The sequence below is a fragment of the Macrobrachium rosenbergii genome, chromosome 4, assembly GCF_040412425.1.
Source record: "Macrobrachium rosenbergii isolate ZJJX-2024 chromosome 4, ASM4041242v1, whole genome shotgun sequence".
Taxonomy (NCBI): domain Eukaryota; kingdom Metazoa; phylum Arthropoda; class Malacostraca; order Decapoda; family Palaemonidae; genus Macrobrachium; species Macrobrachium rosenbergii.
Genome location: NC_089744.1, coordinates 29,712,501 through 29,739,539, shown reverse-complemented (window position 1 = coordinate 29,739,539; position 27,039 = coordinate 29,712,501). Strand labels below are relative to the sequence as shown.

General features: G+C 45.1%; 1 protein-coding gene across 5 annotated transcripts in view; it reads right to left on the bottom strand.

Moving 5' to 3' along the window:
- The window catches only part of Rcd5 (microspherule protein Rcd5), a 70,413-nt gene that overhangs the window by 41,270 nt on the left and 2,104 nt on the right, over positions 1 to 27,039 (bottom strand). For 2 of the 5 annotated variants that reach the window (XM_067092330.1, XM_067092317.1), the window contains exon 2: positions 6,775 to 7,333. In XM_067092330.1, the coding sequence (XP_066948431.1) occupies positions 6,775 to 7,305 (531 nt within the window). In that variant the 5' untranslated portion in view covers positions 7,306 to 7,333. Of the gene's footprint in view, positions 1 to 6,774; positions 7,334 to 22,074; positions 22,370 to 27,039 lie in introns of those variants that run through there. The other 3 variants (XM_067092311.1, XM_067092323.1, XM_067092305.1) reach the window with 3 other exon arrangements.

Below are 27,039 nucleotides of genomic sequence, written 5' to 3'. Positions count from 1 at the left end.
AAAGTGTTACAATTTCAAACACGGTTTCTATGTCCTTGAGGTAGTGTGAGGCGAATATGGACTTGCATCTCCAGAGCGTCAACTGTAGGATCATGGAAAGAGACAAGTTGTGTCTGAAAGAGAGGGAAGTTGCGACTGCCTTAATTTCGTGAGCCTTAAATTTAAGTAATGGAAAGGCTTCTACCTGGATCTGAAAGTGGGCTTCTAATATTAACTCTCTCAGGGAAAAAGGATATGGTATTTTGGAGAGTGGGCAAACTGGGTTTCTTACAGAGCATCAGAGGTTGCTTGAAAGTCCTCTATCTTTTCCGTCCTCTGAAGATAGTACCTGAGACACCTCACTGGACAGAGGAGTCTTTCTTCCTCCTCAGGTCATATCCATAAGGTTCTTGATGATGAAGGATCTAGGCCAGGGTTTGGAAGGGTCCTTGTTCTTTGTGAGAAAACCAAGATAAGAGAGCAGACTGCATCCTCTTGTGCAAAACCTATTTTTTTGTATATTGACTGTAACTCGCTAATACGTTTGGCAGTAGTGAGAGCCACTAAAAGAGAGTCTTTTCCATGAGATTCCTCAGGGAAACAGAACAAAGATGTTCGAATTGAGGCCGTAAAAGCCACTTCAGTACAACATCTAAGTTCCAAGAGACGTTGGAAGAACTTTCTTTCTTGGACGTATCAAAGGATTTGATCAAGTTGCTGATATCTTGATTAGAAGACAGATCCATTCCACTGTGCTTAAAGACTGAGCTGAGCATCGGCCTATACCCTTTGATGGTAGAGGTCGATAGCTTCCTCACGGACTTTAGGAATATCAAAAAGTCGGCTATTTTGACTTACAGATGTCTCAGAAAAAGAGATGTTATGGTGGCTGCACCACCTTCTGAAGACTACCCATTTTGGTTGGTAGAGCTTTGTAGAAGAAGCTCGTCTGCATCTTGCAATTGCCTCTGCAGCTTGTCTCGAAAAACCTTTTGCTCTGATGAGGCGCTTGACAGTCTGAAGCCTGTCAGGGCCAGAGCGGATAACCCTTGGTGGAATCTGAGAAAGTGGGGTTGCCTGTGCAGAGATCGTTTTTGTGGAAGGAGTCTTGGATAATCTACCAGGAATCGAATCATGTCTGGAAACCATTCCTTGTTCGGCCAGCATGGGGCTACTAGGGTCATGAAGGTGTTCTGGTGCGTCGACAGCTTGTTGATTACTTCCCTGATCATTCCGAAGGGAGGGAAGGCGTACACATCTAAGTCTGTCCAGTCCAAAAGCATGGCGTCCGTGCTCCATGCTTGAGGATCCGGGACCGGAGGGCAAAAGACGGACGGGAAGATGGTGGTTTCTCAACGTTGCGAAAAGATCCACTGTGGGCTTGCCCCATGGTTTCCACAGGTTGTCACATACTATCAGGTCTAAGGTCCATTTGGTTGGAAGGACCTGTCAGAGGCGGCTTAATTCGTCCACAATCATGTTCATTCTCCCTCGAATGAACCGGGTGACAAGAGTGACGTGGTTCTCCTCCAGCCACAGAAGGAGATCCCTCGCCGTCTCGTACAGAGAGAAGGAATGAATGCCCCATTTGCAAATGTAAGCAAGTGCCGTGGTGTTGTCTGCATGTACTACAATCTTCTTGCCACGGACCAGATCCGAGAAGGACTGAAGGCCCAGGTGAATTACTCTCAGTTCCTTTATGTTGATGTGAGAATTATGTTGTACCGTAGTCCATATTCCGGAGACTTCCCAGCCGTCCAGAAGGGTGCCCCAGCCTAGGTCAGAGGCATCTGAATAAAATAGAAGGTCTGGGTGCACTGGGAGAAGAGACTTCCCTTCCTGAAGTCTTTCTCTTTGATTTCCGACGTAATCGGGAAGATGAGGGAGTCTGGTTGGGTCTTTCTGCACCAGTTTGCTTTGAGGAAAAACTGAAGGGGTCTCATGTGCAGTCTGCCTAATTTCACAAACTGCTCTATTGAAGCGAGGGTCCCCAGAAGACTCATCCACTGCACTGCCGAGCAGGAAGGAAAAGCAAGGAACTGACTGACAGTCTGAAGGCAGTTCTCGACTCTTTTGGGCGACAGAAAAGCCCGAAAAGTCCGAGAGTTCAGTATCATCCCTAAATAAGGAATCTCCTGAGTTGGTGTCAGAAGGGATTTCTTTTTGTTTATGAGAATGCCTAACTCCTGTGTCATGCGAAGAGTTCTTCTCAAGTCCTCTGCGCACTTTTCACGAGCAGGGAAGCCAATTATCTAGATATAAGTTGATGTTGATTCCCAGAAGGTGAAGCCAATTCCCCAGAGGGGCAAGGACTTGTGTGAAAACTTGAGGAGCCGTCGATAAGCCAAAGCATAGGGGCAGGAACTGCAGTATCCTGTCCTGAAAAATGAAGCATAGAAATTTTCTTAAGTCTGGGTGAACAGGGACATGAAAATATGCATCCTGCATATCCAGGGTGACCATCCAGTTCCTCTGTTGTACTGAGGACATGACTGAGTGAACAGTCTCCATATAAAACTTCGTCTTCAGTATGAACACATTCAAGGCGCTGACATCAAGAACGGGCCTCCAGCTCCCCCGAGGCCTTTGGTACCACGAAAAGGCAATTGTAGAAACTTTCCGAGTGGGATCTAGCACTTCTTCCACTGCTCCTTTGGAAAGAAGGGATTCGACTTCTTGAGAGAGGGCCAAAAACTTTGTGGAACCTTTTGAGTACGCTGTCAAGGCAATTGGAGATGTAACTAAAGGAGGAGTCTTTATGAAAGGAATGGAGTACCCCTCCTTGAGAACCTTCATCACCCAGGGATCTGCTCCTCTGCTCTCCCATTCTTTCCAATAAAGTAGAAGTCTGGCTCCTACCTGGGCACGGAGGACTAACTTCTCACTTCTTGGGGTTGGATTTGAAGGAAGACCTCTTAATGGACTTCGTAGGAGGTCAAAAGTTTGATCTAAGTCAAGGCTGGGTCTTAGCTTTCCCTCCATGAAAGGGCTGAGACTGTAGAGGGGAGAACGATCCTGACGTGGAAAGCACAGGCTCCTTCGGACGTCTAATGGACTGTGCCAACAAGTTGGTGGTAGACTTACTCTGCAAGTCCAAAAGACTCTCCTTCACTGTGTTTTGAGGAAAGAGGTGAGACCTGTCTAAAGGAGCGAATAGTAGAGCTGACTTCTGAGTCGGTGAGACTCCTTTTGAGGTCAACGAACACCAGAGCTCCCTCTTCTTAAGGATGCCCATAGAAAATAGGGAGGCGAGTTCTAAAGAGCCACCTCTAATTGCTCTGTCTGAGCATGAAAGTGTCGTGCACAAGTTTATTTTCATAACTTGTGTGACATATTATTGTACCAGAGCTCCCTCTTCTTAAGGATGCCCATAGAAAATAGGGAGGCGAGTTCTAAAGAGCCACCTCTAATTGCTCTGTCTGAGCATGAAAGTGTCGTGCACAAGTTTATTTTCATAACTTGTGTGACATATTATTGTTTCCTTCTTACCTGCCTTTTTCTTCTAAGTTGGCGACGTATTCGTCCACAGCGTCTCTTCCCATAGTCAGCAGCTTACGAGTTCATTATTAGGAAGGGGTTTAAATGAAATGTAATGATATCTCTCAGAAAGGCGTAATGGAGACGAATGGGTAGTTTCTTACTTTAATGATGAAAGTTAATTACATCCACAAGTACAATTACGGTTACAGTTTTACTATCTTCAAAACCACTCTTGCTAGTCGAAGTTCAGTTTATGTCTGGTTAAGCAGCCCGTGGTCAGAGTATGGTTAAGTAGCTGTGGACAGAATCTGGTTAAGGAGTCCGCGGTCAGAGTCTGGTTAGGACCACGGAAGCTGGGGGGAAGTGCTGTGTCTTCTCGCATTGGTGACTATCGACTCTAATGATTCTTCTCTGGCTTCGTTCTGCTCTGGAACCCCTGGTTCTTCTTGCTATCTTCCATCTCCTCCCTTGAAGGTACCTCATTGGAAGATATTATCTGTAAGGCCTCCCCTCGAACAGCCTGACTGGGAAGGACAGTTGTGGGTGTTGTTAAAATCTCTCCTTAGAGGACTTGATTGGAAATGACCTCAGGAGGAGGTGTTACTAGCACCTCCCTACAATGTCTAATTGGAGAAATGGTGAACTACTTCACTTTGTCCAGTCCATTTTCATGGAAATTCATGTAACGCCTCCTATTGAAGGCAGGATTATAGATATGTCTGGAATGTTAACTCCTGACAAGGTGCTAGGTAATGCTTGGTCAGCTGAATCGCAAGGGCACAGGTTCCAGATTTTATGATCAGTTTTATGGCCCTGGGCGTGATATACTCACTCACTGTTTTGAGTTCGTATAAAGACGGTTTCCTGTGGTTAGCTTACGTGACATTTCTAGCCTCGCAAAGCATAACAACCAAGGCTTAATTGTTGTTCTCTCTCTTTATTCTTTTTCTCTCTCTCTTTATTCTTTTTCTTATGCTTCCCTATTTAATCTTTCTTTATATCATTACAAAAGAACTCCTAGCCAATCGGAGGCAAAATCTTCAGCTATATCAGGACAGTCTTCAATCTTCCTTGCTAGCACCCCGATGGCCCAATCAAGGAAACCAAATATCTCAAACACCTTAAAAATATTCTTGATATGGTGATCCAGTTCAGCTGAGGAAAACATTATCTTGGCCAAAGAAAAGGCTGTTCTAAGAGTTGAATCCACCAGACCAGAGAATCCCCTTGGGAGGAGCTCCCCTAGTGGCATAATAGGAGTACCTCATCTTCAACAATTTGCTGGGTGGAAAAGTGAATGTCACTTTGCCCTGTTCTCTCTTAGTGGCCAGCCAGACATGAACTTCCTTGGGAGCCTTCTTTGAGGAGGAGAAAGAACTAGCTTGGGTAACCTGGTACCTTCCGACGAATGCTTTTTCATAAGGAAGGTAGAAGCTGGAGAAGTATGCGAAGCAGTCACGAAGAAATCTGGGAAATTATCCAGGAGGAAAAGCAGAAGAGACGAGTAAGCAGAAGAGGGACCTGTATCCTTAACAATCTCTTCCTCCTCTGAAGAGATAGGAGACAATAATTTATCCTTGGACTCTGGAGCAGAAAAGGATCTTGGCGCTTGAGTGGGCTAAAGAATCTTCCTGGACCGATGAGGAAGATGGATTAACAGGAGAAGGTGCATGGGCTCCAGAAGCAGAAGCTGGGAGTTTGGCTGTTGGCATCAGAAGTTTGGGAGTTGTCTCCAGGTGCTCTAGAGCGGAAGTCTGGTGCAAGACGGCGGGCGCCAGGTGCCCTTCAGCAGTAGTCTGGCGCGAGACGGAGGGCGCCAGGCGCTCATCAGCAGAAGTCTGGCGTGAGCTGGTGGGCGCTTGGCGCTCAGAAGAAGTTTGGAGCTTAGAACACTTATAGCACTCAGGACTGTCACTGAACAAATGACGACAATGAGCAGGAGAATCAGGCTGGACTTAAACTGCAGGAAGGTTGTGGGCTAGTCTCCCTGTACCTCTTGACAGCCAGGGGAGAGGTGTCGCCAAGATCCGCATGTCCCTTGAGCGGGCATGAAGAAATAGAGTAGCGATATGGGAGCTTCTTGCACGGACTGGAAGATTCCGAATCTGAAGAAAGTTGATGCACAGGAAAGCCTTTCCAATGGCTATTAGCCAAAGCCTGGGAGCGCATGACAGGCCTGACAGAGGGGGTGACTGCCCGTGGGCAAACCTTGCCAACCTCCCTGTCAACACTCATATTTTTTTTCCATTAGAGATTTAATAGCTGATCCCATTTCCATAATAGTATTAGATAATACTGTACACTAAATTTCTGATCGAACCTTGGTTCAAGGCTGGCAATAGCACTAGCGGAATCATGGGAACCTGGAACAGGAGTAGATGGTAAAGTAGGAGGACTTAGGATAGGAGAAGGAGGAGGAATTGGAGGAGTGGTAGTTCTATTATCCCCTACATTATCCAAAGGAATGGAATCTGCATTGGCCCTATTTTCAGCCCTAATGGCTGCTTTCCTCTTCCTATCTCTTTCTAATTTCTCTAGATGAGATTTCAAGGTTTTCCATTTCTTATCCTCCCAATCCTGACACTCTATGCAAGTATTATCCTTACTACATTCTTGCCCCCTACATTTAGTGCATTTTGTATGAGAATCATATGAAAGTTTAGTTAGCCTAGTTCTACAATCCTCAGAACAAAAGCGAATACTAGATGAACTGGAATCTGACATTGTTAACTAAAGTAATTCCTAAAGTTAACTCGAACAACAATTCAACAATGATAGCAAGCCACAAAGCAACAAAGTCTGAATACTTCAACAAATTCGTGCAAAGAAAAAGTTGAAAAGTGAAGAAGTAGCTTGCGTGAAAACTTCTGATGTTGACCGGAAGCCAGCAGAAAGCGAATTGAGCTCTATGCTGGGTTGTTTCCTCGTGTCACGGATGGTGGGCGGGACCTTGTCACCTACACACTAAAGATAGTAGTGCCACCGTGCGAATTTTGAATTTTTAAGCTGTCGTAGGTTAGAGAACCAATGGCTATGTAATTACTTGGTAAGTTACTTACACTGCATAAAAACATTATGTACACACATGTATGTTGGAGATATATAAACTGCAGCACTTAAGTCCAGCCTATAATGCTCAACAAAACATAATGATACAATTCAAACTATATTTTACCACTTTCATGTCATTTCATGAGAAGCTCTAAAACAAAACTATAATATCCCCACAAGCAGACTGGAGTACTGTATATGGAAAATTAGGTCATTCATCAGAACAAAAATCTTATACAAACAACAAACAAATAACTATCATACCTGATCTGGATGTAGATTTTTCATGGCCTGCTGTGCAATTCTAGATATTGTAGGATCATAGAGAAGTGCATACCATCTCTCCTGAATTTCTCCCAAAGTGAATTTACAGGAAAATTTAACACCTCTATGGACAGTTACCAAATCACAAGTCTGTTGTACTCCAATGATCAGTCCCAAATCATCTGTAGGCTTCCAACGACCTAAATCTTTTGTTACGATGGCTTGGGACCCTCTACCTTTCCTAGCTCTTTTACTTGAGGATTTGGAAGAAAGGCGCTTACGCACATCTAAAGTAACACAGGGAGTTGGTGGTAATGAAACTGAGCAGTCAGAGGCAGTAGACAGAGACGGGTTACGAGTCCTAATTTTACTTATTGGTGTTGCACACTGTCCTCCTAAACTTGATTCAACTAATTCATCATCAAACTTTGGCCGTTTTATGGCTCGTGATGATGATCTGCGTTTAGTCCCATCCTCTGTCAAACTGCTTGTGCTGCTAGTGCGCTCCCGTGGTGGGAATGTGATATCCATGGAGCGGTAACGAGGCCGATTTCCAATCCTGAAAAAAAAAAAAGCTGTTTAAGAACCCAAAGAAAATGTTAAAAAACAAACGGTAATCATTTACAATATGAAATTACTTAAACAATTCTTTCTAAAAATATAACATTTTTAACATAAGCCCCAAAATACTAGATCATCCAGACTGAAATAACTGTAATTACTCGAAATGACATGCATAATTCCTACCGACATTCATGACTCCTGTCTTTCTTTTTCATTTGTATGCTTGACTGAGTTGGTTGGTCAAGGTCAGCTGACACTTTTGAATAGCAATGTGTGTTTTCCAAAAAAAAGGTTACCTTAGTAACTCAGGCTGTACTCTCAACTTCTTGAGTTGCTGAAATTATACAACTGCAGGTTCATTCATCCATTGGAACTTAAGTTTCAAGTACCACTGGGCAGATGAACTACTTGTACAAGATTTCTGCTAGAGCTTGGATGGCCATGAACGTGAACTGACTACCAAAGTTTGGGATTCATTTTACACAAGAATTTTACACTTTCATGTATCTTGAGTTACTTGAGATCAAACTGTTCTCTCAGGAAGTTGGTAATTTGTTATATACTGTACACTCTTTTCAATTTTGCGCATAGATGACATCTGCTGCTTGGCCAGACTACTCAGATGTAAGTAATGCTCAAAGTTATTAATTGGTTTTTGAGAAAGGCTTTGTGTAAGTTTTCCTGGAATCAAGTTAGCTTCTGTAGGCACTTTCAATCTGGTGTACTAATCTTGCAATACCTCTTGTGGAGCTGAGTGGAATGTAACTGGGAATACTGTGTGCAAATGTGGCAGTTGGTGGGATATCTGAAGTAGCAGTTTCCATCTGTTGATGATGCATCTTCCTTTCCTCCTCAGTTAGCTCAAGTTCTGCTCTCTTTCTTGATTTAGTCCCTTTGGCCCTCTACAGTATTTCCAATTAGTTTTCCATTAGCTGTTGTACTATCAAAATTAGTACCTTTCCTATGTCTGCCATGACTGCTGCACAGGAATGTATCCTGCTTTCTGGCTGCTTTGTAGATACACAATTGTAATTTTTGTGCCAATTAGAAAAATCCTCTGGATTAAGCGCGAGGGAGGAAAGACGAAGGAAGCCTTTCCTTGCTCCCTCTTAGCAGACAACCAAACTTCAATCTCCTTGAGTGCCTTCCTAAAAGATGAGGAAAACACCAATGTGGGAAGTCTAGGTCTGTCATCTGGATGGCTCCTCCTCAGGAAAGTCGAGGTAGGCAAGACCGAGTTAGAAAAGAAGAAAAAAAAAAAAAAAAAAGTAGGAGAGCTCGCCCCACAAATGTTCGGGGTGAGCTGCACAAGCTAGAAGACCCAAGGTTGGAAATGGGTGCTTGGCCTCCAAGCAGAAGACTGATACTGAAGAGTTGGTGCTGGGGACTCGGGAGCTGGCACCTGGAGCTTGGAAGTGGGTGCCGGGCCCTTGGCAACTGGCGCCAGCACTCAGGAGCTGCCACCCGGCACTGGGAAACTGGTGAAGGATGCTCAGGAGCTGGCATCACACACTCATGAGGAGATGGGCACTTGAACAATGACAACGGGTGCCTGAGAGGGATCGTTGGACGCTTGGGAGCCAAATACTGGAGCCCAACAGAAGTAAGCTCAGGAGAAAAATACTCCAGCTGTCCTATGCACTGCAGAAAGGTTGAGGACTCCACCCAGAGAGCTGTCAGCATAGTCTGCATGCCTCTTCAACGGACAAGACGAATCTAGAAAGCGCCTGCAGCGCTTCCAAGTCCGGGCTTGAGCCTAAAGAGTTGGACAACTGGTGCACACCCAAGATGCCTTTCCAGTGGCTGTCTGTCAAAACCTGGGATATACGTGCAACAGGTTTGACTGAGGGGGCAGCAACTCATGGGCAAACCCCACCGACTTCCCTTGGACTTCCGGCATGTCTTCTCCCAGGTTCAAGGGAGCAAGACAGACACCTTCATCTAGGAGAACCGGCAGGCTGAGAAGACACCTCCTGGGAGCGCGCAAAAGGGTCGACTGAGGGAGCAGCTACCTGTGGGCCAACCCCATCAGCCTCCATTGGACTTTCGGTATGTCCTCTCCCAGGTTTAGGGGAGTATGACAATGACCTTGGTCTAGGAGAACCGAGGGGATGAGTAGCCACCTCCTGCACTTCACTGTATCCACTACTAGGTTAAAATCTTGTTAAACCTTGACTCGAGACTGGCAATGGCGAGGGTTGGAAGCAAAGGAGCCAGGCGTGGAAGTAAGTGGAGGGCTAGTAGCAAGAGAAAAAGTGGGAAGGGGAAAGAAGGAATAGCAGGGTTTTTTAACTTAGGCTTACTAAGAGAAGAATGTTTCTCGGCGCTAGAGGCCGCATTCTTCTTCCTATCACTAACTTCTCTAGGTGAGACGTAAGTTCCTTCCACTTAAGCTCACTTGGCGCTAGGCACTTGAGAGCAGGCGCCGAGCACTTGGGCAATCATTACATTCAGCAACAGTTCCTCCTTAATACATTATTGCACCCTACAATTACAGCAAAATCACAGTTTTTTAAAGTAAATTGTATTTTTCTTAACTATACAAACCTGAGGTCCTTTACATTAGGAATTACTTACAGCAAAGCTCAAAACGGCCATTAAAACTCTACTGTCTGGTGGACGGGAATCCCGCCTGCCCCGATGTAAACATTCCAATTTGCCTCGGCTCAGGTTTCAGATTGAGGGTGGCATGAGGCAGGCATAAATGTAATGTCATGGCATGAGGACCATAAGGTTTGTATAGTTAGGAAAAATACAATTTACTCTAAAAAATTGTGATTTGTTCCCACACAATATATAAACAATTGGTCCTTTACATTAGGAAGACTCACTTCATCAAGGCACCAGTAGGAGGAGGATGCCGTTCCGAGTGTTCTCCCTTCCTCTCCTCCCTCTGTTCTCTTTCAAAGAAGAGAATGAGGAAGGCTGGGTGTTCTGCGAGTGCCCTTGGAGCCTGAGACTTCTTACGGGGTGAGGAAGGGCTAGCCTGCCATTGTCTGGAGGACAGGGCAGTTGCCCTGGCACGTTCCTTGACTACTGCGGTATCTACCTACTATAAGAAAGAGGCAGGCGGAACCGAGTAAAGGTCTATTCCTGAGGGAATGTGATGACTCAGGACTTACTAAACTGGAGAACAGAATCAAGACAGCGTCCCTCTTCTTAGCACCAGAACTGCCCACAGCTTGCTGTCTGGTGCTAGGTAGGAAAACCCACCTCCAGACTGGAGCAGTCTCTTGAAGGCAGAGGCCTCTTCAGGAATGATTGCATCCGAGGAGGCAAAGCCTTGAAAAAGTGAAGGATCACAGATTCATCAGGAGACTACCTGGAGGGGCACCATAGCGGTGTCCTCCAGGTTTGCTGTCTCTTGTTGCGAGAGGGAACGCCCTTTGCAGGAAAGAGAAACAGCAAGAGATCTGAGTCTGGAGGAGTCAGAGCCAAGACAATCTGCTAGTCGGCATAAGACCCTCCCGAGGCAAGAAGAATCGCTTCTGTCGAGGAAGAGGAAGGGGAAGGAGATTGATTAGGTGGTTTGACCAAAATGAACTCCTTGCCCAGGGAAAGGGCATTCATCTGGTTGAGAAAGTCCTTATAGCAAGCAGGGACTGCGGCAGCCCCAACATAACCCCTGCAAGGAGCAGTGAGGAGAAATTCACAGGGGATGCCATGGTCCTCTCCCCGAGATCATTGTGCTGACGAATCAGCGTGAAGATCTCTGCGAAAAGAAAACTGAGGGTGTCCGCATCTCGAAGAAGAAGATCCTCGAGTCCTCCTGGGGCACAACACTCCTGATCTCTTCTTCTTGGTGGGAAAACCTCGCCAAAACCCAGAAAACCATCCTCGACTACTTTGATGTATGGCGAGCCGATCTGAGAACAGAGCCTGAGATGCAGACCCTTGTAGCGGAACTCCGATAAGAAACAAAACTCATCGGAGTCCTCTCTATCCAACTCGCATCCCATGAAGAGGAAGAAGCAAAGCATTCTTAATTGCCCTGCTAAAAAACAAGCAGGAAAGCTGACCACAGGTGATCATCAACCAGAGGTGATGACAGCAGCACAGAGGAAGGAAAGCGCTAACCTGAAGAGAGTGAAAGTTCACTTGAGCTGAGTCTCCTGAGAAGGAGAGCAAGCCGAGCCAGTCTCAAAACATGATTGGGGACTGGGCGGGCAAGCCGAACTGATCAGGTGAACGTGATCAGGGGCTGGGCGAGCGAGCCGAGCCAGTCCCGAAACGCTATCAGGAGCTGAGTGCATGGGCCAAGCCAATCACGTAAACGCAATTGGCGGATGGGCGAGCGGGCCAAGCCGATCTGAACCGATTGCATTTAACCGATCATGGCTGGGCGAGCAAGCAGGGATGAGCCGAGCCGAGCCAGGAAAGCTCAGCAGTGAACTAGCGCTGTCCTCAAGACATGCTTTAATCTCCTTCGAGGCCGAAGCCCCTCGAGAAGAAGGTTTAAAGGGAATTCTTGTCTGCTAACCTGAGTGCTTGAACCCAAGGGTCCGAGACATGAGTTTCGGAACTGACTGAGCAGTCAAAACGAAGTGTCGAACCATCTGAATGTTTTGACACCTCCTCTCGTCCTGTGCCTAAACCAAACTGAAGAGCGAACTCCCTAGTACTGGTTTGGGGAGTGACCAAGATTCTGCAGAATCTCGGACACTTGTCAACTCCCCAGTCAAGCGCTCATGATCCCAAGGAATCTGAGCAATCCAAGCGCTCCTCGCTAAGTGCTCAAGATTCCAAGGAGTCCGAACCTTGGTGACTCTCCCAAATCTCGTAAGAACAATCATCGGGAGTAAACTCCTCTCGGCTTCCGAAGAAAACCATGGAGGAACAGGCACAGAATCTGTCTTAGACGTACACTTCTAAGAACTAGAATCGAGAGTGTGGCCTTGAAAGGTCGCACACTCGAGGTCCCCGACACACAAGATCCCAATGGGGAATGCGAATCAGTTCCCGACCCTAAGGGCCGGGAAGAGCCAAACGAGAGAACGCACTGCCTCTCCGAAGAGATAGTCTCTCAGAAGTCCTGCAGGACCTCTGAAGGGAACCTCCTCCTTGCCTCTCCAGGCGCTCAAAACCTCGGGACCGAGACACCTGGCTAGGAACCTGACCGAGCACTGTTTCGGAACTGGTCGAGCACTCAAAACAGTACTGCCAAGAACAGACACACTTGCATGACTTGGTTCTGTCTCTTGCCCTGTGCCTGAACCGGGATGGTGAGAGGTCTCTCCGACAACGGTTTGGGATGCAAGAGACTCTGAAGATTCTCAAGCACTAGGTGTGACTACAAAATTGAGCACATGACAAAGCACCAGTCTAGAGGCAGAACCCCTAGAATGGCAACGGGAGTGCAAACCAAAGTCTGCATGCCCGTGACACCCGAAACGCAACACCTCATGGTAAGCGATTTGGTTCTCGAGCCTGAAGGCCAGGAAGAACCGACAAGAGATCCCACTGCCTCCCCATGAAGGGAGGCAGCCCCTTGAAAACCCCATGGCGGGACTTCTTAGGGAGGGAGAAGCAGCCTTCCTCTTCTTAGGCCGCTGTTTCAAACACTGTTTCGGAGCGAGCCTCAAAGAAGAAGGGGAGAAGGCAGCAGAAGACTAAGTTGAAGATCAAGTTGAAGAAAACTACTACATCTCACAGGACTTCTTCCTCGATCTCTTCTCCAACATCTTCTACCGGATGGTGGTCAGGAAGCACAGGAACTGCCGAGGCAGCTAAATCAGGAAGCGTAACAGGAGCGGCCCAAGCAACAGGAACACCAGGAGAAGTAACCAGGGCAGCTGAGGCAAGAAGCACGACAGGAGCTTCAAGAACATTCAGCAGTGACGACAGGAGCAACCAGGCAGTTGAGGCAGGAGGTACAGCGGGAGCGGCCCAGAGACTGGCCACCAGGGCAACAGGAGCAAAAAGACAGGAGGTACAGTAAGAGCAGATGTGACTAGGGGTACGACAGGCGGCAGTGGCATGGCATACAGGAGTGCCAGCAGAACAGCACTTGGTCCACCTCGTCAGGGTCACAGATGAAGACGCAGACACCGACGTGGGGACCTTCGCATCGCCATCAACAAAACCGGGGTCATCGTTGAAAGATCATGTATGAATGCTCACCGGGAAACTCCACAGAGGCCAGGATATCGAACACCAATGGAAAAAGATACCCAGACATCACTGCTGCTATACCTTTACAATGCTTGCTGTCAACCTGAAGAAAAAAGCAAAGACAATTAGTAGAGAGAGACTCCTCTCGTTCCGAGGGAGGATTGGCCAACAAAATGAGAGGAGGCCCCTACAAGAAGTATGTCTTGAGCTGCCCCCTCCCAACGATCTTCACCTGATGGCGAGCAAAGATGACGAAGGGGTGAACTCCCCCAAGGGGGAGCAAGAGGAAGCTCACATGGGGGAGAACTAAGGAGGAGGAATTGCGCCACCAGGGACGTAAATCAAACCTGCGACGTCTCTGTGGCTCCCCCCCCAACAACCATTTTCTCCCATTAAGCACCGCAGGTGACCAAGAACAAAACTAAGCACAGATGATTAATTATAGTCATGCCTAACCCAGAAGCACAAAGGGTATGAGAACAGCATAAAGGGCTGCGGTGGTGCTGCTGATTATTTGATTATATCAACACCACTGACTGATAACGGGTGAAACCCTTGCCATTGATCCCAGGGTGTTTCGGAACTGATTGAGCACTCAAAACAGTACTGACAGCATACACGTTGGGGCTGGCGGCATTCCAATAGGAAAATATAATTCGTGGGTTTGTAAAATATCAAAAAATATCAAACACACAAATATATACACAAGGTAAATAAAGAGAAAGATCCCACCGGAATAAAAGTGGAAAAACAGCAGTCAGAGCAGAGAGCATGATCACATACCTGCACAGCACGATGGCAGAAAGCAAATTGGAATGTTTACATCTGGGCAGGTGGGACTCCTGCCTACCGGATGGTAGTTACTGCCTAACCACCTTGTTCAACAGTTTTCAACAGCCGTTTCCAGCTTCGCTGTAAGTAGTAATTCCTAATGTAAAGAACCAATGGTTTATATATCATGTAGGAACAAACTGTCTGTTGTGCCTTAGGTTTAGAACACTCAAATGACTTGATAAGGTCTGAGATGTCTTGCTTTGAAGCAAGATCTAGATCTCTGTGTCGGTAGACTGAGCTGAGCATTGATCTATAGCCCTTTATAGTACAGGGCAAAAGGCCCCTGATGGATCTCAGATACAGGAGGAAATCTGCCAGTTGGGTTAAAGCGGTTTTAGAAAATGAGATGTTTCGTTCCACTTTGCCTGATGGACTCTGGTAGAGGATTTACGTCTGCTGTTGGCAATAGCTTGGGCCGCAGGTCTTGAAAAGCCCTTCGCTCGCAGGAGTTTGATGACAGTTGAAACCCTGTCAGGGCCAGAGTGGATATGTTTTGATGAAACTTCCTGAAATGGGGTGGTCTGAGAAGCTCTGGAATTGTTGGGAGGAGCCACGGAAAGTCTATCATTAGTGCTAGAAGGTCTGCAAACCACTCCCTTCTGGGGCCAAAAAGGAGCCACAAGGGTCATTTTGACATTCGGATGAAATTGTAGTTTGTTCAATACCTCCCTTATCATACTGAAAGGGGAAATGCATACACATCTAGATTGGACCAATCTTGGAGAAGAGCATCTGCTGCCCAAGCCAAAGGGTCCAGGAAAGAGGAGCAAAATAGAGGAAGCTGATGATTTTTGGATGTTGCAAAAAGATCTAGGAACGGCCTTCCCCATAATTTCCAAAGATCTTCACAGACCTGACGGTCCAGAGTCCATTCTGTTGGAAGAATTTAGCGGTGTCAATTCAGTCCGTCGGCTAGCACACTGAGTTTTCCCTGGATGAATTTCTGATCCGCCCAAAGGAGAAGGGACTTGGCCATCTCGAAGAGGGAAAAGGATTGAGTCCCTCCTTGATGACTGATGCACGCCACGGCCATAATATTGTCCAAGTGTACTGCTATAACTTTGTTGCAAACTTGCTCCTGGAAGTGTAAGAGAACCACGTGAACTTCTGGGTTCAACGGGAGAAGAGACTTTACCTCTACATACCTGTCTGTGGACTGCCACCACCGCAGATCCTCCTTAATTTCGTTCGTTATCTGAAAGACAAACGAACCCTCTTGGGTCTTTCGATTCCACCTGAACTTCAGGAAGAATTGCAGGGTCCTCATGTGCAATCTCACTAAATTGATGAATTGTTCTATTGAGGAAAGAGTGCCCAGCAGGGTCATCCAATTGTTGGTTGAACAAGTGCGAGTGTTAAGGAAGCGATTGACTGCCTTCCTCTTGTCCACTGCAGCGTCCACCTCTCCCCTGGGGAAGAGGGAGGTGGAGTCCAGAATGGGTCCATTGCGCAGGGAGACTGCAGCTTCAGCGCCCACTGATCTGTAGATCCGGGATAACACCGCATCCCTTCTCTTCAGTACCAGGTTTGCCCAGAGGTTTGCCGTCTGGTGGGTTATAAAGGAAATAGCCTTACCCCCAGACTGGCAGAGACTCCTGAAGGTTGGGTCTTCGCTCTGAGCACCAGACGAAGATGTGATTCTCGACAACGCGAAGGCCCAGTTGTCAAGCCAGGAGATCGCTTGGAGGGCAGACAGAGCTGTACCCTCCAAAGCGTTCAGCTCAGCTTGCGTGAGAAGCACATGCTCCCCCATTAGCTGAGCTGAAGTGGCACCAGGAGCTGGCCAAGTTAGTCGCAGTTCCACGACCTTCTGCTGCAGTGCTCCTTCCGAGGGCACATAGTATCTCTTCTGCCTTGGGAGAGGGGGAGGTAAAAGCTTGGTGGAGTGAGTCGAGCTAAGCGAAGGCGATGGTCTGGAGACCAAGTCGTTCACCTGCTTGAGGACGCTATCCGCCATGGGAGAACACGGTAGGCCAAGGGAGGGTTTGGGCTCCCTCTTGGAAGTGTAGAACTCCTCCAACCTGGACGACCGTTCTTCCAAGAGAGTTGGAAGTGGTTCCTCCAGACTGTTATCCTGACGGATCAGCACAACGACGTTGACAAAAGCCCTCTGCATTTCCGGAGTGTCCGGATCTCTCAGAAGAGGACCTTCTGAGAGACAGTCATCCAGAAAGGCCCCACCCGCAAGAGAGCCTGAGACAGACCCTGTCTCTCTGCCCTGTACAAGAGGTGTACGACCCCTCGCTCGCTTGGAGCAAAGAAGGACCGGACGCGCTTGATGTTGATTGCACAAGGGCCTCAGCCCCAGCAATCCTACTGACCCCCTGTTTCCTCCCGGAGAATCCTCAGCCCTAGCAATCCTACCGAACCCGTTTCCTCCCGGAGAATCCTGAGGAAGTTGAGGGGGTGGGAGAGGCAGAGCGAACACTACCGTCGCGTCCGCTGGTATAACCAGTGGAGGCCACGGACCCCTCATGATCTCCAACCCGCGGTGGAGCATCATGAGAGGGCCTAGACGGACTTACCCGTCTGATGATAAGGGGACGGTCTCCTCAAAGCTGATCCATGCTCCGACGCTGGATGGACCTCCACACTGGGGCATGCAGGGGAGACCAACGCGGGGGCGCGGACTGCCGATTGGAGGCCACTGTCCTTATCGTCCAGGCATGTTCTAGCCTTCTTCGATGTCGAAACAGATGAAGAAGCCTGCAGGGACCCTTTCATGGTTCCCCCGACATCTTCGGAGTCGAGACGTCCTTGGGCACCTTCCCTGCCAATCCTTTGTCTGACTTGGGCAAGGATGATGGGTTGGGTGGAGGAGAAGCCCGAAGGCTCTTCCCCTTCTCCCATTCTGTGCTCGAGCTCGCTACGGAAGTCGAGACTGCACGGTCTCCTGTAGGAGACCGTGCCTTCGGCGACGCTCGCTTAGGAGGCACCAAAACGGAACCAGTCTGGGAGGACGAAGCTCCCAAACCGTCTGAGGAGGGTACCGAGGTATCCCTCCCAGCGAGAGACCCAGCAGTCTTCCCCCGAGGAGAGGACTGCGCCCCCTCATAAGAACGAGTCTTCTTAGGGTGAGGAGGGACCACCCTCCCCTTCTTAGCCCAGTTGGACTTCGAAGGCGAAGACAAGGATGACGATGACGATGACGCAGAGGAAGACGAAGATGGGGATGATTGACGAGCTCGCTTCTTCTTCTTCTTCTCAAGCAACGACAAGGCTGCATTCCCCAGCTTACTGAAGACAGACCAGGGGTCAACGGGGATTGGGGCAGGGACAGCAGATGGAACAAGAGCCCGAGGGGACTCATGCTGTGGGCGTACATGGCAGGAACAGTTGGAGATGCAGGAAACGTTATGCAGTCCAGTGTAGGCACGGGTAACAGTGGGAGTGAGGCAGGACACATGGGAGCGTAGCCGGGAGGCAGCGGAGTGACCGAGCAGACCGGTCCGGCAAGTGTCAACACTGAGATGGCAGGAGTAGGAACCGCACCATAGGCATGATGTGTTCCCACCGAGGTCATCACGCTCCTCGGCAGCACAGCAGTGATGGAGGTGGTTGTGAGAGTGTCAACCGTGTGTGTAGTAGGAGGAGGGAGCAGTACTCCCGCCCACGCAGCAGAGTTGATATGCTCGAGGAGCGAAGGAAGACAGGGTTGCCAATCATCCCGAGCGACTCCCACGCCTGACTCAAACCTGGCACAGAAACCAATCCTGTAGAAGACAAAGGCAGGTAGGGGGGGCCCCCCTAACTCAAGGATTAGGGATTCTGGGTGAGGGGGGGAACTGAGAGGAGTGTAGGCTAGGTCACCCGATCTCGCCTCCTCTGTGACTGCGGATGCAGACACAGGGGACAGGGAGATAGATTCAGTGCTGTTAAGGGGCAGCAAGGGAAGGCCTTCGGGACTCAGATACGATTGTGAAGGATTAGCAACCGTCGGAGTCGAAGGAGCTGAAGACAGCCCCTCTGACGCCTTAGTCTCCTTACGTTTGTATCTGGGTCTCCGAGAGTACCTATTCCACTGCTCGGGGGACCAAAGCCTACACTCATCGCAGGGATCATCAACAGTACAATCGGGGGGTCCTTGCTCCCTTCCCTACATTTTAAGCAAAGGGAGTGGGAGTCAGAATCTGCACTACAGCAGAAAGCACCACATTTCTTGTCCTTACCAGGACAAATCCGGCGCACAGGCTTATCCAAATCATGGGTTTGTAACAGATCATCCAAAATTACAAACACGCACAGTTATACTGAAGTAACAAGCCAAAATGAAAAACAGGAACAAACACACCATGAAAAGATTGAAGCTTTAGCATCCAGGAAGGTCCGAGCAGAGAGCAGGAAAACATGTCCGCACCAGATGAGGCCGGAAAGTAAAGTGAATGCGCGAAGCCGGGCGGTTGGTACTGTGGGTTTCCCACTGTTACCAACCAACTTCCCAGCTGGTAGTAATACCAACACATGCCTTGTTAAGTCTTTAGCGGCCAGTTCAGCTTCGCTGAAAGTATCCCCATATAAGTAAAGGACTGAGGGTTTGTATTTGTGTAGGAACAAATGCAAAAGTCTAAATTGTGAAGTTGTCTAAGGAAAAGAACACTGATAGATAACAGACCTATCAGTGTATGGCGATTCCCGATAAGAGAAAAGCCGGTTCCCATAAGAAATGAAGTACAAAACCAGACAAAAAAAAAAAAAAAAAAAAAAAAAAAAGACAAATCCACAATATAAAGAATAATACCCGTGCCCGAAGGCCAATAGTCAAAATACTTCACCGATTCGTGAAACCATAAGATGATTTCAAAAAACAACCTGCTCTCCAACAATTGTGTGAATTCTAGGATGGCAGAAACATATTGAAGCTCTTTTCATGAGTTGTTCCTCTCCTTTCCAGAAAGTGGGCAGTGCCAAGTCACCGACTCAGCCAGAAGAAGAAGAGTTTTACCACGAATTTCAAAATTCAAGCTAAACTACAGCAATGTAATTACTGGGTAAGCTACTTATAGAAAATCTCCCCTTACTACATTCCTGCCCTTACACTTACATTAGTTGCAACTTCGTTACAGTAGCAAAAAATTTATACATAAAACAAAACCAGAAAAAACTGACCGTGAAAGCTTTCAAGCTTGAAGGCTACTTGAAATAAGCGATAATACTTCAACGAAATTCAATTACACAACTGGAAAATAATGAACAAAGCTGCTGCAAACACCAGATGTTTACATTGAGCTCAGCAGAAACAGAAAGAGGTTGTCTGCTCATTTGTTCCTAATATTCCTGTTAAGTGGGTGGGGCTGGTCACCTGCACTAAACAATTGAAGTGCTACCACAAATTTTGAATTTAAGCTGCCGCACGAGTTTGAAACTATAGCTATGTAATTACTTGGTAAGTTACTAAAATAAAAGTAGCCTACATGGTCTATTTGCCAAAAAATAAAACTATCATAGTAGCCTAGTCTATAATCATTTGACAGCATGCAGAATATTTGGTAGAGAAATTATTTTATCTTATAAGCCTAGAATAGGCCACTCATGACAACTTCATAACCAAAACACAAGTCGTCGTGTAACAAGATGTCACATGGAGGGGGATGGTGTTCTCCCAGGCCCGGTCAGGGAATGTTGCCCTAGTTTAAGGTTAGATTAGGTAGGTATATTTCCTTGTTGGGTTGTATTGGAGCTGATGTGCCTTCAAGCCATCTGCAACCTGTGGAAATAGCGAGGAGGGCCACTTGTCTGCACTCTTACCTCCTAGGCTAGCCTAATCAAAACATAAGCTAGAACATTTGGTAAAACAGAAGATTACTACCGCAGCCTGGTTCCTACCAGTCGGCGACCGTTAATAATTACTGCCTTTTCTTTATGTTCTTGTTTCTGTTTATAATATCTAGTCTTTTGTTTATGTTTTCACATTCCTTCCCAAAGGGCTGGGTACTAAACATGATGCCCATTTTCCAAGTAAATTAGCCTAACAGTTACTGAAACAGAATGGCAATGCAGTAGTAGTCTTCATTTTGGTATTTCTAAGCAACAGCATGGACTATTACCTTGGAAACTGATTTTCCTATACTTTTAGTGTTGCTCATAAAGGAGGTGGTGTTTATTGTCAATCAATTATTATTAACCTCATATCTACCCAAAATGGTTGGGAACCCTTTGGGAAAGTGGGGTTTTGGAAAAGTGTGGAGAATGACTGGACTGCCATGATGTTGTTATGGAATGGTTCCGTGCATGCGCAAGTCATCAGGGAGACATATGTTTAAGAAGGAATTGGCTAAGAAAACTTATTACAAAAAGAACTATACTAACCTAAAGTACCCTAACCTAACCTACCCTAGCAGGCAGTGTTACTTAGTCGGGGGGAAGGAAACTAAACTTTTTTCCAAAAGCTCCCCATAACACTGCACATGCGTGATTGCATTCCAGGATGGCCAGCATACAACTTCTGAGGTTAATTACAGTCAACCAACAAAAACTAACAGCAAATTCTTGGGTAGAACTAAGTTTAGGTACACGGCGGGTATTTAGCGAGAAATGGCAGTTTCTTATAGTATTTTGGATGCTTATTAACAATTTAACGTTAATTTTTGGCGGTCGGCTGTAGTTAACTTACAATTTACCTTTGAACTCTACCCAACGGTAAGGGGGACCCCGATGGGAATCCGGGGTTTCCATACGCGATCTTCACGAGACAGAGCACCGGTACGTCTGTTTCGAACGGTTCATATCATATCCCGTCTGGCAAGTGCAATAACTTGTTAACGTATGGGTAACTCACCAACCCCCCGGGCCAGTACTAAACACGGCGAAGGGACATTCCATTTGGCTGACAACAAACAAATGCACCGCCAGTGTCAGAAGCCCTAAAGGTGTTGAAAAAACCAGTTTCCAAAGTACTGCACTTGCCGGACGGGATATGAACCGTTCGAAACAGACGTAGCCGTGCTCTGTCTTGTGAAGATCGCTTTAGGAAACCCCTTGTTGGATGTACTTCAGGGGACAATTACAGGTTAATTACAGCCGACCGCCAAAAAATAACGTTGAATTGTAAATAAGCAACCAAAATACTATAAGAAACTGCCCTTTCTCGCTAAATACCCGCGGTGTCTCTATTACTTAGAAATACCAATTCTTGATAAACAGCCAAAGTACTGTATGGAAAATCAATTTCCAAAGTAATACTCCATGCGGAGTTACCGCTTAGCTCTACCTTCAGTTTTACCAAACATTCCATCCGAACCTTTTCTTAGCTTAACCTACTGCAAGGTCAACTTTGCTTAGCCTAACCCAAACCAAGATGAGTTAAGTGTACCTTAGTTTTACCAGACCACTGAGCTGATTAACAGCTCTCCTAGAGAGGGCTGGCCCGAAGGATTAGACTTATTTTACGTGGCTAAGAACCAATTGGTTACTTAGCAACAGGACCTACAGCTTATTGTGGAATCTGAACCACATTGTTGCGTGAATTTCTATCACCAGAAATAAATTCCTCTAACTCTTCATCAGCCGGCCGGGGACTCGACCTCGGTCCTGGCGAGTGCCAGTCCACAGCTATACCGACACTCCCAACGAAGAGCTCAAACCAAGATGAAACCTAACACTAGGTAGCCCATCATTTGGGTATACAATAGATATCTACCTTTTACAAAAACTTAAACCTAATTCAAAACGAGGAAAACAAAAAAATTTTCTAATTAAGGCTTAGGTTCGGGGGTGGGGAGGATTGCCAACCTATAGGCTACTGTCTCGTCTTTTGGGGGTTAGGCTACGTCAGCCTAACGTGCGGCAACTTACGGCTTTCCTTTGTGCACTAATCTTGACATCATACCAGATAAGACTCTGTGCCAGTTACGGAGCGCACATGAAAATAAAAGTTCCCAAACGGCTAAACAAAAGCCTACAGACGGATTTATAAAATATTTTCTTTGCTTTTGTTTATAACCTTAACTTACGGATTCTCGTGACCTTTTCCCTAGCTCTCCTGATGGCGGTTGGTGTTGCTTCTAAGACCTTGCCAATTGCCAAAAGGAGGAAAATAGTAATGTTTCGCGAAGCATTCCATCTGTATGGGACATTATTATTATTAGCCAAACAAAAACTTCTTTCAGTTTTTTTCGGAAGATGGAAAAAGAAACCCACAAGATTCCTGTGTATAACTTGTTTAGTCGTAAATATTTACATATTACTTTAATCTCGAGCACTATCAGGTCCTAACTGTGACCCTTGTTCAAGAGATGTGAAGGTAGTCAGGCTGACTACCTTCACATCTCTTGAAAAAGGGTCACAGTTAGGACCTGAAAGTACTCGCGATTAAAGTAATATGTAAATATTTACAAGTAAACAAGTTATACACAGGAATCTTGTGGGTTTCTCTTTCCATTATCACGAAAAAGTGATGACATCAAATTATTGTTATTACATACATTATTATTACTCAAAAGATGGACCCTATTCATGTGCAACAAGCGCACCACAGGGTCCATTAACTTGAATCTCAAGTTTCCAAAGAATGTGGTGTTCATTTGAAAGACGTAACAAGGAAAATACAGAAAGAAATCATTTATTAAAAAAAAGAAAAAAAATATGAGTAAATTTCATATATCAATAATTAAAAATATACTGTAAATAAATTATTAAAACACCAAAGTGATTGTTCTAGGGTAGTAATGCACTGCATCTTCGCTTGAACTTTTGAACAAATGGGAGACCGCATGCTTTAGTGATGTGTTAAACGTTTATTTGAAATAATACAAATCATGCAACCGATTACGTACATGCCTTGATTGCTGAAGAAAATAAGTGGTTTTTCAGTTTTTCATGAAATTCCTTTAGCGATTTTACATTATAAACTTGAGTGTTAAAATTCCACTTAAAAAATCATCCTAGTCTTCTTAATCTTCTTATTTGGCATACTGCCTCTCTTAATAACTTTCTCTCCGGCTTAAGAAATATCAAAAAGGAGATAATACACTATTATCGATTGTTATCAAGCAGCATCTTGCATAATAACCAAACAGTTAAGACTAGTGTCGCGTTCTTACCTTTACAATTACAGTAGACGTTATCCTACTCATTTCAAGTTGATTTTACTTGAATGTTAACAAAAATAATTGTTTGCTTTTACTATAAGGAAGTTTATAAATGAATGTGGATCGTCCCTAGTCCACATACTCAGGGTACCATGACACTTTTATAATTGTCTTCTACAAGATGCCATCAAGAATTTGGGCCACACTGCCGAATGTATTTGGTTGGAATTGCATCCTTGTTTACTGTTTTGAAGTCTGTACCGCTGAGAGCATTATGATTTAAAAGTTTTTCTGGCTAACAAATATGATAAGAAAAAATAATCACTGCTTCATTTCGAGGGGATAGTGACAATATAGCATTGTTTTTATTGTCACTGAGTGCAAAATTATTTCGACGACCAAATCTTTACAGGAAGACTTGTGCTTGTTTCTTCAAAGAATTTCTTTGGGCTCGTTGTTTTAAATCAATTAATCATCAATTGTGGGTGGTGTTATTCATTCATCCTTATACACGCACTCTCCCTCTCAAACACAAACACACCACACACACACACATTTTAATTAATAAATCACTATATTTCTGCCAATACACATCTGCACTAGTCTCGGGGTTAATGTTGTCCACGATGTCTGCCTTTCAATGCCCTTCTGACATGTTATGTTCTTTGTTCGGGTAATGATGGCTGAGTTCAGAAAATTCCTTCTGTATGGAAAAGCACCTTTCAACAGTAAAGATGACTCACACTAATTAATACGATGACCAAAATTCTAAGGTACTCGAATAAGGAAAGGTTGTGCCGATCGGACGTGTTTCTGAGTTGCTCCGAATGAAACTGCAATTACGGACGAAGTTGTTTTTAACTCTGCCCCACCCCTATTAATGGGGTTACCTAGTCGTTATGACTAGTAAAATCACTGTAGTGATTTGTCTTTCTTGCGAGAACGAAGATAGTGAACAAGGTGAATGGACTGGATGTGAATGTGGTGCTTGGTACCACAAAGAATGTGTGCATCTTGATGAAGTAAGAAAAACACTACGAAGTTGAAGTGGCTATAATCAAACTGCTATGAGTATGCCTGGAAATGGCGAGATAATTGTGAAAGTCTTCAAGATGAATATAAGAAACGTAAAAAGGAAGTTGAGAGTCAAAAAGCCAAAATTGCTGAATTGCAGGATCAGCTGTCCAATGCACTTGACGACAGGAGTGCCGAGTCTGCACGTGGCCCAGTTGCCAATGTACGAGATTGGGGTATGAAATTTGAAAATCTTGAAATGAAAGTTGATTTAATCATGAAAAAGATGGCTGCTCCTCAACCTGAGAAGATAACTTATGCTGACAAAGTTAAACGAAAGAATTTGTTGATCATTAAGTCAAACAACCGCCTGAGAAGATCACTGAAAGGAATGATGTTGCAAACGCTTTAAATGACATCCCTATTATTGATACTAGGTCGACGAACCATGGGCATGTTATTTTAAATTTTGAAGATGAACGTATCTGGGACGTGGCGGCGAATAAGATTAGCAATGAGGTTCAGGGAACTGACATTAAGAAGATTGGAAAATATAAACCTAGGATCATGATTTGGAATACATATGAAGCAGAACGGGATGCGGTAAACGACATGATTGAGAGGAATAGTTATTTGCAATCAATCTCTGAAACTGATAAGAGGATATCAGTTGTGCTTAAAAAGCCAGCCTCCAGCGGAACGTTTCATTGGATATTGAAGTGTGAGCCTGAGGTAGGAAGGCTTTTCATGATAATGGCGACAAAGTGAAACTAAGGTGGGGCATCTATACGGTGAGTGGTAGGTATCATGTCATCACTTATTATCGTCAAAGATATGGTCACTTGGAAAAAAATTGTAGGTTCAAAAATAAAGCTGATGAGTTAACATGTGGAAAATGCATAGGAAATCACAGGACAAAGGGCTGCAACGCTGTTGCAATGCGTTGTATGAACTGTGAGAGAGACAATCATAAATGTGATCATGCGGTGAACTCAAAAGAATGCAAAGCTCTAGATTATGAGATGAAGAGGATTGCTGCTAACACAGATCATAGATATACGTGCTAACGGGAATTTAAAAATGTGGTTAAGTGAATATCAAATCTGTGGAAAATAAAACACTACAGATCAGAAACTTAACAGAAAATACAATTTATATTCTTGCCGTCGCTGAGAATGGCTAAAAGACTATGAAACTGCCAAGATTGCTTAAATGACCCCACCTACGCATAGTTTCATTCACGTTCCCAGGGAGGGGGGGGGGGTCGGCTTTTTCGTACACGAAGGATGCACTATTATAAGGCTCGTAAAAAGAACTAATATAACAAGCTTTGAATATCCTGGTGCGAAGATGTCTTTCTTCGTATTCCATAGACCTCACTCGACAAGTGTGAATGTCTTTTTAGATGAGTTTGGCCTATTGCTTGACATTATATTTTGCAGTAAGTGTTTTTGTCTGTGGTGATTTTAATCAATGGATGGATGGTCCCACCAGTGTTGGTGTCGAAGAGTTTAATGATCTACTTGAGTCATATCGTCTTGTCAACAATAATAAAAATTGCTATCATTTTCAAACATCTAACTTACCTGGTAGTTATATATATATAGCTGATTGACACCTGGTTCTGTGTGATGCTGTAAATCAGTGTTATTAATATACAAGTTGAGGAGAGATGTACGATTTCTCCTGTGCATAGTCTGATTAGGCCTACTTTTTATTTACCAAAAAGAAAATGCAAAGTGATGAAAAAGCTGAAATACAGAAACAAATCTAGTTTTTCCCCTGTTGAATTTATAGGGATTGTAACTCAGAAAATAAACTAAGATTCTCAAAATCTCTGCGACCATTAACCCCTTGAATCGAGGGAATCAGCATGTGCTGAATGCCTGATAAGTGTGTATAATCGCGTGAATAAACATGACTATGATCATATGTGTCCATTTGTGGAAAAAAAAAAAAATGTAGCTAATGATAAATCTCCATGGTTTAATGGAGAACTACTGGGAAAAAGAGAGAGAGAAAAGACGAAAGGAGAAACTGGAGCAGATTAAAAACTAATCGTTCATGGGATGAATAGCCTATAAATCTGCGAGAAATTAATATAACCTTCTGATAAAAAGGAGGAAAACCGAGTACTGTAATAGGAAAATTCGTGAGGCTGAATATTATACAAACAAGTTATATAATCTCCTTGGCCGTTTAACAGGAAATTCAAAGAAGAAACTCCCTGAAGGTTAGAGTGATCGAGTTTTAGCTGACAAGTTTTTAGAGTTCTTGGAGAATAAAATTGAAAATATAGTTTCGGATTTTGCAGGAGCACCGCGTCACAACATTATTACTGCAATGCTAGATTTCCTGTTTTTAATAGAATAACTATTGACGATGTCACTAGAATTATTAAGAAAGTCAAGAAAACAAATTCTTCATCAGATCCGGTGCCTATATCGGAAATAGTTACAGCTGAGACCTTTCTGACTTTTGAGTATGTGATTTTGAAGATCGTAAATTGGTGCATCTCTGAACCCAAATTCCCTATATCTGAGAAAATAGAAACTGTTAAGCCAGTTTTAAAGGGTACTCTTGACTATAAGGAAATGAGTTCATATAGGCCTGTATCAAATTTATCTTTTATGTCTAAAATTTTGGAATATGCGATCCTCGAGCAACTATAATAGTGGCTTACCTAAATAGAGCAGGTGTTTTTCCAGATTGCCAG